At 40.8% G+C, this 10,060-nt stretch overlaps 1 protein-coding gene across 1 annotated transcript in view; it reads left to right on the top strand.

Moving 5' to 3' along the window:
• Positions 1-711: 711 nt before the first annotated feature.
• The window catches only part of LOC134627593 (receptor-type tyrosine-protein phosphatase gamma-like), a 113,668-nt gene continuing 104,319 nt past the window's right edge, over positions 712-10,060 (top strand). The window contains exon 1 of the mRNA XM_063473824.1: positions 712-1,444. Within this exon, the coding sequence (XP_063329894.1) occupies positions 1,360-1,444 (85 nt within the window). The 5' untranslated portion in view covers positions 712-1,359. The remainder of the gene's footprint in view (positions 1,445-10,060) is intronic.

Below are 10,060 nucleotides of genomic sequence, written 5' to 3'. Positions count from 1 at the left end.
CATTAAAAGCAAAGGGCCCTTGTGACTGTCCTCAATGGCCCTGCAGAGAACTGGGTAATTAAATGAGAAATTTAATCAGATTCCTCAAATTAAATGTCCAGCTGGATAGTTCTGCAAGAACACCACTGACTACACATTTACCTAAGGGAGTATCACCAGTGGATGCATAATTCTCCAATCAGTACACACTTGCACAAGAGGATATTCCAGGTGATGATTGCTGCTAAAGTATTCCATTCACAGTTCTGCCAGCAGGAGGCAAGGGGGCCCTCACTGCGCGGCCACAGAGGGGTCATTTTAATAATAGGACCTGAGAGGAAGCAACAAAACTGCGAGAGGACAGCATTGGTGGGGTGCAATCAGTGGAATTAGCCAGTTGGCTATTATGTTTTCCGCCTCCGCGCTTCAGCTAGATATCTAACAACATTTCTGTTTGATGCAACATGTTTTGATGAAACACGTTTGTTTTTTTTAATAAGAGGCAGTGGAGTGTCGCGTGGATGGTGGACACGAGCTCTCGATTTCTGGAGTCTTTCTTATCACAGCCACCCTAGACAGAAACCAGCTTCTGGGTCCGTTAGAAGTCATTTTGCATTCAGCAAATCCAAGAACCGCCTCCCCCCCTCTTCTTCTCCTCTCCCTTCGCTGCTCCCGCCCCGTGCAGACTCCCTCTCCCTCTCTCTCTCTTTTGCACACACGCAGCCTGTCCGGTAGGATGGGACCAGACCAGTAGCCACATATCCGTGCACGCCTGACCGCTAGTCTACTTCCTGGATGGAAGAATGGGACATTTCCAGCACCACTTTTCTGCTTCGGGCTTCGTCTCGCTGACGCCGCGGATAATCACTTAATAATGACCGCATGTAATCAATATTATTCGATCACTTTTTTTCTCTCCCCCCCTGCTTCTTCCTCCTGTAGTTAAATACCGCGATTGATCGCCGATTGACCTCGCTACACTTCGGGAATGTCGCTATCTGGAAGCCCGCAGCTGCACACACGGAGGAGTCCAACAACAGATTTTGAACTGTTTCTGCACAGCCATAGCGTGCGTAACGTTTTATTCCTCGAAGCTAAGAGCAGCCTGTGCTCAGACCGGAGGCGAAAATTTTTGTCTTTTTAAAAAAGGAAAAAAGGGGGGAGGAAGAAAAAGCAGTGACTGTGTCCTGACCGCCAACCATTACTTTGATGCTCTGCCTTCGTGGCCACTGTGCCAACTTCGTTTTAGCTTAGGTAGTGTGCGTGTGAGTGATTTCTCTCTCTCTCTCGCTTTCTCTGGGTGTTCTTTTTTTAAAGAAGAAGAAAAAGACAAACTTTGTCACCCGTTGCCTTCTTGCTGCTCTCGATGAGTAGACTAACATGCGGAGAATACGGGAACCGAGTTACTGGTGGATTTTATCCTTAATGTTTTTAACCTTGCCCAAACACAAAGACTGTCAGCCTGGTAAGTACTCGCAAACACACGCGTTAGCTATCATTTTTATTCAGCCCAACTCCTCCGGTGCCTCGCGCTACAGTGTTAGTTTAGCTCCCCCCTTTTCTTTTTTACCCCCTCCCCTTATATTTTCAAGGGTAAACGGATAAAGGTTTTGCTTGTGGAGATGAAGGGTAACGTTTAGCTTAACGGTTTCAGGGCCGAGCCGAGTTCAACGTCCAGCCGCCGAGACGTTTAGCCTGCGTGATTTGTGTGCATGTTATTGATTAAGCAGCGAGACTATGGCGCAAAGTATCCCTGCGTTAACGCCACACTGAACACTCAAGCAGACCCGGTTCTAGTCTCCGAGCTGCCGTTTGACCCTTTTCCCTCGTTAGCTGGCTAGTCGCACAGAGCGATTCGGGGTATATGAATGTATGGAAATACACAATAACATTCCTGGAGGCACTCTTGTGGCTATACTTTATGCCCGGTGTTTCCACGTTGGTGTTTTTTTCCCCCCCTTCTTCCGTTGGGTTACGAAGATGGATTTATCCGGGTGCCCTGCAGTTTTATCGCGGGGTTATTAAGTTATTTTACAGACACACAGTAGTTGTGCTTTTAGTTTATGTGGCGGTATATTATGTGCTTTTCCTCGCTGTCATGTGCGTAGGTAGAGGCGAGGATGAGGACGATAGTTAGCGCTGTTGGTTCGTGGATGGATGTGCATGTATGAGAGGCGATTAATGCCACTGGAGTACGAATGCAGGTCTGGACTGTAGGCTGCTTGTCCTGTGCAAAAAATAAAAGGAAAAGAGACAGGGATGACTAAATATTGACGTTTTTAAGCGTTTAAGGTGTTGTAGCCGTTGCCACAGCTGTTTCAACCATCCGTTCAGTATGTTTTATTAAATGTGGGAAAATGACAAAATGTCATGGGTTGCTGAGTGTGGTGCAACACTGGGTCTTGTGGTGAAGCCTGTGTCCCTTTTTTAAATGTTGTTTTCCCACTCGAAGTGCCCTTTGTGGTTGGGGGGAGGTTGGACTTCATTTAGATTCAGGAATCACAGAGGAGGCCGGAGTGAAGGCTAATGCTGGGTTTGAGGTCAAATGTCAAAGGGATTGTGATTAGGTTTTGATTTATATCCCCTTTAAGATGGATCAAAACAATCAGTGGAATGACACACTTTAAGATATTGAAGGTTTTTTTTCCCTTTTCGCTTCATGACCCCTCAGATTTATTGATAGGGTAAGGATGATACAGATATCATGTATACCAGGCCAAGAGTGACGTCGATTGTACAGTTAAAACAGCTGATGTAAGTTTTAAACATGTCTTATGTTTTAATTTTTTATTATGCTCCATTAAATTGTGATGGGTAGGGGGTTAACTAAAATCTGATTTTTCAGTGGTCAAACTGCAACATGAAAATATGTTTCTCAACAACAGCTGTATCTCTGGGAGTGGTGCATTGCAATTGTTTGGCACCTGTAAGCCAACATATGCCAAGACAACTGCTCATAAATGAACTGATTGGACTAGAAGTAGGTATTGGACAAAGAATGCATCTGTAAGCCGACACCAACATTTCAGTTTCCTGGCAATTTGACATGAGCGTCACTTCTTCATCACTTCTGTTGTTAGTGCTTTAACAAGTGGATAAATGTAAAGTGAACGAAAATCATCAGATAGTGGCAGCTAGCGGGGCAAACAAATCGGCTAATTGACATGTTAATAAGGTTAACACAATAGTATTGAATGACTAACCACATAAATGAACACATTCCCCTTTTTTCCCTTTCAAATGTTTTTTTTCTTCAGTTACTCAGATGTCATCATGAGGATAATTGGATAATTTTTCTACTGTATGATATTGTGAGCATTGTTACCCTTTTATTCCCCTACTTAAAGGTATTTAAATAGTAAAAACAGTACTCAGTGTCATATATCCAAAATGTAGTTTTTAGTGCTAGTGGAGTTATATGATTCTTATTGCCCAATTTGATACCATGGACAAAAAACCCCCAAAAGAGACAAACAAAATGAATATCCCTTGTCATTAAACATTAACTCCTTTATTTTAAAATCATTTTAAATCAATAAGATGGTGGTCGAAGACTGTTTATTTTAAAAATATTAACATTATATTTTATTTGATGGGATACAGACTGAAATTTTAGGACCATTGCTGGGTAGCCTAGTAGCATCACGATGAGTTACAACATTAGTTACATTAGCTTAAGCATTTCTTTAATGTTAGCCATTGCAAACAGTTCAGTCTTATGAAACGTGGCAGATTTCACAACGGCAATGCCATCAGCCTCAAACATTTCAGGATCGCTACACAAACACGGATACTGCCTTTCTTATCAACAAACTAGCTAGAGGTAGAGCACACTAGTTGCCATCTTTCACAGGTGATTTTTGGTGTGCTTGTTGGGGTGGGGGTGTCTTCTTCTTCTTCAATATGTAACGATGGGTTAGAACAGTTGTAGGTGTATGCTGCCCCCATCAGTTCCAGAAGAATTGCAGCCTTGGTACCTATGTTACTTAAAAAAAAAACCCAAAACAAAACCAGTGAGTAGCGTTGCCTTTTCAGAATTATTGAAAGATGTTGTAAGTATCTGTTCTGGTGACATTCCTGTTCTGTCTTTACAGATATAGTTCATAAACAGCTATTCAGAGATTTAAAAACCCATAAACAGACACATTTTTATAGATTCCATCATCTGTGCTGTAATACTTAAGCTATTTACACACATGTCCTCCAGAAAATGTGGAAAAATCAGGGACAGGTGTGAACTTTTAAATATATGTAACACTCAAAAGGACATTCTCTACATCAGATTTATTCCCAGTAGTGGAAAATGCACAGTTTGATTTTTGTCAAGGATAGAGCATACTTCAGGCAGGACACATGACAACCAACGATTTATGGAAATTCTTTAAACTGGCAGGGTAAAAACCGTTTAATGATTTGGACATTTGCATTCGGCTCCCTTGGTGATGTCAAAGGTCAAAGCTGCTGTGCATGCATGAAAATGGCTTCGCTGTACAAGTATATTAGTGTCTGATACTGTTTAATGGATCTGCTCCTGTGGCACCAATCACCCTCTATAGGAAAGTAGCAGTGATGTAACACTTGAGAATGGTTCCTCTCTGCCCCCCCCCCCTCCCCCCCCCTCCTTGCCCCAAGATCCTTCAGTTCCACACTTCCATATCCTCATGTGCTCAGTTAGCTGTTTTATTAACTAGTAGCCTAAAAAGGCCCAAAAAAGACACATTTTCAGCGTCTTGAATATGGAATGCCATCAGGATACATAATTTCTAAATAGTTAAAACGGTTTCTTGTGTTTTGGCAATAGCCATAAACCGGTACCAGCTGCACTTTCTTCCTCTCTTCTCCCTCCAACAGGGAGTTGACACATACACCATAGTGTCCACACGGTCCCACCTCCTCTCCCTTACTCACCGGCCTCTACATCTTTATGTATATACCATTCATTAAAATTCAAAAGTCCTTTGCCATCGTCAGCCCCGTGGTTTTACAAATGGCTTTGAATATCAGTTCCTGTGTCGTGACAACACTGTTATTTCAAAAGACGGCATTAAGACCGCACCGGCTTACTGAGAAACCACCTGAAGTTGGGGGAGGATAAGTCCTCCAGTTTCTCTCATCTGTGTTCTTCTGCTATTCTTAGGCTGGTTTACAAAGACGTTACTGCTGAAGTTAACGTGAAAGTATGAATTTTAAAAGGTTAAGAGAAACTATTTGCTTTTAACACAAAAAAAAAAGGGATACAAGATTTAAACAAATGGCTGTCAGGGCCGATTTATTTTCATGATAACCTATGCGGATTTTTTTTTTCTTTGGATACAGAGGCAGTTATGCATGTCTTTTCTCACTAATGCAAGCACCATGATTCCACCTCCACCCAAAATTTAATTCTCTTCAGTAAAACGGTGTATACAAAGACTTATAAGAAGATTATTTACTATTGTGTTTTAAAAAAGAAACTGTATGGTGTGTGGTTGGACTTGCACCTCTGCATCCATCATAGGAATTGCTCACTGGTAATTATAGAAATTCACTTAAATATGTGTGTAATGCAGCCTTGCGATGCAGCTGTGGAATAATTGGTTACACAGGGGGGAGAGGAGAAAGGACCTTTTAAAAGATTTAAAAAATAACTATGTGTGGCTTAATGGATGTTTTCAAAGGTATTGAATTGTAAAAATGACCCTTTTCAAATAACATCATTGTTGCCTGCTGCAAATAGAATAGTACCGAGCAAACAAATTATTAATCTAATTAATGAGGTCCTGATATACCGCTGGGCCAGCAGGATGCCAGCTGTCTGGACATCACTGAAGCTGGCAACAGCATCATTATCATCAAGGTCCTCGGTATTTTTAAATTTTTTTTCTGGATAGCTGGTTCAATATGTACAGTACTGACACCGCGTCTCAAAACGGACTCTCGTGGTTTTTAAATAGCATCAGTAACATATGCTCATTCTCAATCTTTGATGGGCTCAGCGCAGTGTTATCTGTTGTCTCTCCACCAGCTGCCTGTGCCACCCACTAAATGCTCCGATGGGGAAACATTGCAACTGTAATCACTTTTCACTTGTGTGCAGCGTGCAGATAACTCGCTGTTTATCCCTTTGCTAGTGATGCTCATCCTTTGCTTATTGCTTTTAAATTTAATGACTAGCTTATCTGTCATTCTAATTAGATTTGGGGGGGACCTTAAAACAAGAATGCAGTATTGTTGGTAAAAGTATTTGAACCGTGATTGTTTGAACTACGAGGGAGCCAACTTAGCAACCAGCAACCATTGTGGTGTGCAGAAAGCACCCCAGCGTGTAACCTCTAACTGATCATCTGTGAAAAATGTGCCTCATTTACCTGTGAAATGAGCTACCTTTTTATTATTCCACAGTTTCATGTAGAATTTGTACTTGCTATTAAGAGAGTCAGTTTTGTTTATGCGGCAGCACAGTTGGAATAATAGGACAATTATGTTAAATGCAGGACATTTAAAGGACATTTACATTTTTTTTTTTTTTTTTTTAAAAAGAAGCTGTTACTTTAAAGGGATGTGAGGACAAATGAGACTGACTTTCACAAACATTGAGGAATCGTGTCGGTTTTAAGATGAATTTTTCTTATGCATGAATATATTATATATACTTTTCAGTTCTAGTGCTAATGTTGCTGTGTCTTTACTGGTGGACAGTTTGAAAAAAGTAAAAGCCTTACTTTTTGAGTAAGCTAATTGACCCCCCCCCCCACACACACACACACACACACACACACATACATTTTGTGCCTGTTCTCTGTTCTATTTCGATTCTGTTCTGTTTTCTATTTTTGAAGCGTTTGGTCATGTACTGAAAATACCAGACATAAGTTTTCTGTGCGCCTGGAATAGTCATTGTGAAATGAAATTGAAAGGCACTCCATCATATTCTCATATGTGAAAATAATTCCAAGAAATGATGAAAATCCAATCAGGGCGCAAGATGAACTTTCCCCGTCCTAGCACTGGTGCTGCCAACTTTCTCAGTGAGTCGCCCCTGCGCGTGATTTCATTTGGTGCAGCGTGGTTAGTCAGCCTTATGTGCTGTCCTAATTGGTCTAATTTTTCACTGATGTAAAGACTGACAGTGACTCAGGACTTGATATTTGCGAAGCACTTTAATCTCTGGGCTAGGTTTCAGTGCCACGAGCACTGGTGGGCAAAATTGGTCATTTTCTATTATATAAATTGTTACATTTAGATGCATATAAAACAAAGCATGTACTTTAGTAACCATTGAGAGGGATTGGGTGGAGCTCGGTGTTTTGAGCCATTTAAAAGTGAGATTTTATGTAAAGGTGCAGTTGTAGCCTGAGGTTTTTGGTTCCATGTTTTGGCAGCTGGTCCTGTGAGCCTGCATAGTAGTGCATTTGAATCCCTCCCTTTGAAACTGAAACTCCTCAGATTTATAAGAGAAGAAAGTGAAGACAAGAGCAAAATGGCAGTGTGGAGTCCATGGTGTGTTTCAGCTCAGTGTGAGAGGATGTACTTGTGTTTTGCTGTTCTTCTTGCTCCCCGTTTCACCTCACGAGAGTATGTCAGCTCATGGTTAAAAATTTAGAGTTGCCTGCAATGGACAGGCAGTATGTATAGACCAGGGTTTTAATAGTTTTGCAATTTTCATTAGTTTTTATTTTTATTTAGTTTTGACTTCAGATTTTCAATTTTATATCAGTTTTAATTAGTTTTTACCAATTGTTTGCTAGTTTAGTTTTTATTTTTTTGAAAATCCTTAGTTTCAGTTTAGTTTGGGTTAGTTTCAGTTATAGTTTTAGTTGTGTTTGCAATAATTAAGTGTAACAAAATCCCAGTTTCATCATATCAGTCATTCTCTTCTGCTTATCCTTGGGTATGTTGCTATTCCAGCTACCATACCCTGCACCCTGGACAGGTCGCCTGTCTGTCGCAGGGCTAACACGCAGAGACAGACAACTCACATTCCCACCTATGGGTTCTTTAAATAAATAAATAAATAAATAAATGAATAAATAAAGGCAGATGAACAACCATTGATACCAGGCAACTATAAAATGTATATCTTGGCCCCAATGAGACTATTAACTCTTGCAGCACCGGGTGTTAAGGCAGTTGACTCACACAGTTATGTAGATATCCCAGTCCTGTTGTCTCGGGATGCATCACGCTGCCTTGCCTGGGGTTAGCTTCTGTTTTCTGGGGATGAGGGTTGAGTGTGCTCCCTTACCTTCTCAAGGTAAGCTAGCTTAGCCTTCTTGTGTGAGCTTTTCAAGTGCACTTTAGGGTTTGTGGGATTTTTTTCCCTTTAGAAATGTCCCTCGTAATTTGTCTCTTTCCACTACAAGACACTTGCTTTATCCAAAACACAGTCATATTCAAAGTAATCCCAAATTGGACTCTGGCGCTTTCTCCCGACTTTTCCTGACATGATTCTGCGCGTGGACGGAGCAGCGACACAGACGACTCGACTAACGTACTTGCCACCTGCTGGCATAATGAGACACAGCAAGAAAAAAAATCTGGAAACTAAACTTCATTTTCACCCTTGACTATTGTATGACACGCACACATCAACGAAAACTAAACACATTTTTGCTATAAATTCAGTTAATTTTAGTTAGTTTTGTGAACACTCATTACAGTTTTAGTTAGTTTTCCTTTTTTTTTGTTTTTGTTTTTATTTCCGTTAACGAAAATGTTTTTTCACTTCTAGTTTTCGTTATTTCGTTAGTTTTTGTTAACGATAATAACCTTGGTATAGACACAACGTAGCATTCCGCTTACACACTGCTTCACAACTACTTTGTTACCACTTGTGATTATTTTCTTCTTCAGTGGCTCAGGGGTGTCTTGCTGCCAGCCCCTGCACCCGCTCAGTTTTATAAACCCCCAAATTTTATAAGTCAGGCCTCCCTTTCGATTTCTACATCCTTCTCTCTCTCTCGTTCTACTTCTTATTGTACATCTTTTTTTTTTTTAAACTTAAATGGCTATTGACCGCTTCATCTTTTGAACACAGTAACAGCTAAATGCACTGTTTCATGTGTCATTGTGTCAGTGTGCTCACACTGGTTATGAAAGTGTAGGCAGGGAGAGGGCCGGTAGGGAGAGGCCAACTGAGCCAGTGAAGAATAACCACAGTGACAAGCGCTGTAGCTGTCAGTGCCAGAGAAGCACCAAACAGGCCTAAGATTATCCAGGGTTTTTCCTGCATAGGAAAACAGTAACAACAAAAACATACCAGCACCCAACAAAGAGGTTTTGTCCTTGTACAAAAAAAAATCAAAACAAAAAAAGTCCACACCAAGGACTGGGATGAAAACTATTTCAACCATTGTTTTTTTGTAAGGTACTCCAGGCTCATTACCTTAACTATATGCTGAGCAGTCATGCTGAAGTGTTTAATCACCACCTGGTGCTTGTGCATTTTAAGCTAGGGTGACCCTGTCCTGATGCACACATGTAACTAGGTTTATGTTAAATTGGCTCAATCCAAAAAACCCCATCCAACACTGGACACGCTAATCTTGACAAAAATATGCAGAGGAAGCTAATCACTCAGTCCTATGAGTAAAACTGGGAGGACAGCATCCTTGTTGCATCTACAAAAAAAGTAAAAATAAATAAATAAATGGTTGGATGGTGATTGTATCAAGTTAAAGATGTTTCACATTCTCTGACCACTTGAAAATTGTGAGGACTAAAATGGTTGTCCAGAGTTTGATGGTGTTGCACACTCACAACCACTTTTGATTGCAAGCTGGTCGACCAGGTCGCCTGAAAGGAGACAATCTTTCTACAAACAGTTGCCATCTCACTTGGACTGACTGCAATCACTCTGAGATTGTAGAAGGTTTGCAAATACTGGCTGTCTAAATTATCAGTGCTGACAGATTACCAACATGTTTTTTTTTTTCAATTATTTTTTTATTTTTATTTTAAAGTGTACTTTCTCCTGTGTAAAAGCACTAGCACTAACACACTGTGTGCATTCGGAAGCAGAAAAGCTTTGCTTCTTCTCAAAGAACGAGCAAGCAAAACCTATGTTTACATTTAGAGCTCCCACCCCCCTACACATTGTTTA

The sequence above is a fragment of the Pelmatolapia mariae genome, linkage group LG5 (genome assembly GCF_036321145.2).
Source record: "Pelmatolapia mariae isolate MD_Pm_ZW linkage group LG5, Pm_UMD_F_2, whole genome shotgun sequence".
Classification (NCBI taxonomy): domain Eukaryota; kingdom Metazoa; phylum Chordata; class Actinopteri; order Cichliformes; family Cichlidae; genus Pelmatolapia; species Pelmatolapia mariae.
This window is presented reverse-complemented; position numbering and strand designations above follow the sequence as displayed.